Raw genomic sequence first — 2,500 nt, forward strand, 5'->3', positions numbered from 1 at the left:
GATGCTAACAGACGCTAACAGACTCTCACACACACACACTCACAGATGGTCTGCAGGATCCACTTGGGCTTGCTCTGCCACCAGACGCCGAAGAAGTAGACGGGCACGCCGGTAGCGATGATGCCGAAGCCGATGGCGCACTCCCGCGGCGTCTTCCAGAAGGAGACGACGATGAGGAAGAGGCAGGCCAGGACGAAGGAGATGGGCAGCAGGATGTTCACCTGAAGAACGAGAGAAAAAAGCATGCTAACGCGCTAATATGCTAGCATGCTAACGTGCTAACAGCCGTACGCTAACAGCTTGTGTGAGGGAGAGGCAGGCCAGGACGAAGGAGATGGGGAGCATGATATTCATATTCATATATTATGCTAACATGCTAACACCTGTATGCTAACATGCTAACACCCATACACTAATACCTATACGCTAACGCCTATATGCTAGCAACTGTACGGGACGAAGGACACGAGAAGAAGGATATTTACCTGTACAGAAAGAAAAAGAAACCTATATACCTATACGCTAACATGCTAACGTCCAACTACAACCCCACCCTGTCCTAAACTCCGCCTACCCCTAACGCCATTGGGCTACTCCCTAACAGACAGCCCCAAATCCCGCCCTCTCACTTCTCCCACCCACCTCTGCCACACCATTGGTCAGCTCCCTCACTGACAAACACAACACCCTACCTCATGCCCCGCCCACTTCGAACCCCATTGGCCTACTCCCTGACTGACAACCCAGCCCCCCAGGCCCCGCCCATCCCAAACGCCATTGGTCTCCCTAACCCATCCTAATACACATCCCCAAACCCCCTAACCCCCTCCAAACTCCATTTCCCAGCACCCCCTACCCCCCAAACCCTCCTCCCAATGTCCCTATTGGCCATCTCCTGGCCCTGGCCCCGCCCCCGCCGCACCTTGATTGGCCGCTCCATCTCCAGACAAAAACCCCGCCCACCCCAAACACCATGGTTCTCCCTAACTCATCCCTAACAGACATCCCCATACCCAACCCCCTCCGAACTCCATTTCCCAGCAGCCCCTATCCCCCCAAACCCTCCTCCCAATGTCCCTATTGGCTGTCTCCTGGCCCTAGCCCCACCCCCGCCTCATCTTGATAGGCCGCTCCATCTCCAGACTGAAGCCCTGCCCACACCAAACTCCATTGGTCTCCCTAAGCCATCCCTAACAGACACCCCGAAACCCCACCTCCTCCGAACTCCACTTCCCAGCACCCCCTACCCCCAAACCCCTCCCCCCGACACCCCTATTGGCTGTCTCCTGGCTGTAGGCCCGCCCCCGCCTCACCTTGATTGGCCGCTCCATCTCCAGACTGAAACCTCGCCCATGCCAAACTCCACTGGTCTCCCTAACCCATCCCTAATACACATCCCGAAACCCCACCCCCTCCGAACTCCATTTCCCAGCACCCCCTACCCGCAAACCCCTCCCCTCGACACCCCTATTGGTCATCACTGGACCCGGCCCCGCCCCCGCCGCACCTTGATTGGCCGCTCCAGCTCCGGCTTCTTGTACCGCAGCCACATCATGCCGAGGATCGCCATGGCGATGCAGAGCCAGTTGAAGAAGCTGAAGAAGTTGATGACGGAGAAGATGTCCGAGGAGAAGGCGTAGAGGAGCGTCATGGCGCACTGCGGGGGGGCGGAGGAGGGGAGAGAGGGATGAGAGGGAGGGAGGGAGGGAGGGAGAGGGGAAGGAGGAGGGAGGGAGGGAGGGAGGGATGGAGAGAGAGAGGGAGAGGGAGAGGGAGAGAGAGAGAGGGAGAGAGAGAAGAACAGAGAGAGAGAAAGGGAGAGAGAGAAGAACAGAGAGAGAGAGGGAGAGAGAGAAGGAGAGGGATAGAGAGAGAGAGGGATGGAGGGAGGGATGGAGAGAGAGAGGGAGAGAGAGAGAGAGAGGGAGAGAGGGAGAGAGAGACTGTGGAACAGAGAGACAGAGGGAGAGAGAGAAGGACAGAGAGAGAGAGAGGTAGAGAGAGAGAGAAGGAGAGGGATAGAGAGAGAGAGAGGGATGGAGGGAGGGATGGAGGGATGGAGGGATACGCACGGTGAAGATGAGGGAGGGCAGCGGCGTCAGCAGCGTCGGGTGGATCATGGACAGCAGGCTGGGGAGGTGCCCCTCTCTGGAGCCGACGAAGAACAACCTGCAGAGAGAGAGAGAGAGAGAGAGGGAGGGAGGGAGAGGGAGAGAGAGAGAGAGAGAGAGAGAGGGAGAGAGAGGGAGAGAGAGAGAGCGAGAGAGGGAGAGAGAGAGAGAGAGAGAGAGAGAGAGAGAGAGAGAGAGAGAGAGAGAGAGAGAGAGAGAGAGAGCGAGAGAGAGAGAGGGAGAGAGAGAGAGAGAGAGAGAGGGAGAGAAAGAAAAAAGAAATATTATCAACATTAGCAGTGTTAGCAATGTGCCATAACCACGAACAAGGTCAGAACACAGGATTGCGATGCTAATGCGAATGCTAACTCTAACTGAGGCTGATCGCG

At 56.8% G+C, this 2,500-nt stretch overlaps 1 protein-coding gene across 1 annotated transcript in view; it reads right to left on the reverse strand.

Annotated features, from left to right (window-relative positions):
• The window catches only part of slc7a5 (solute carrier family 7 member 5), a 19,037-nt gene that overhangs the window by 1,098 nt on the left and 15,439 nt on the right, over positions 1-2,500 (reverse strand). The window contains exons 7-9 of the mRNA XM_036534925.1: positions 2,073-2,169; positions 1,508-1,657; positions 44-221 (exon numbers count right to left, since the gene is read on the reverse strand). Of these exons, the coding sequence (XP_036390818.1) occupies positions 44-221; positions 1,508-1,657; positions 2,073-2,169 (425 nt within the window). The remainder of the gene's footprint in view (positions 1-43; positions 222-1,507; positions 1,658-2,072; positions 2,170-2,500) is intronic.

Source organism: Megalops cyprinoides, chromosome 8 (assembly GCF_013368585.1).
Source record: "Megalops cyprinoides isolate fMegCyp1 chromosome 8, fMegCyp1.pri, whole genome shotgun sequence".
NCBI classification, from domain to species: Eukaryota; Metazoa; Chordata; class Actinopteri; order Elopiformes; family Megalopidae; genus Megalops; species Megalops cyprinoides.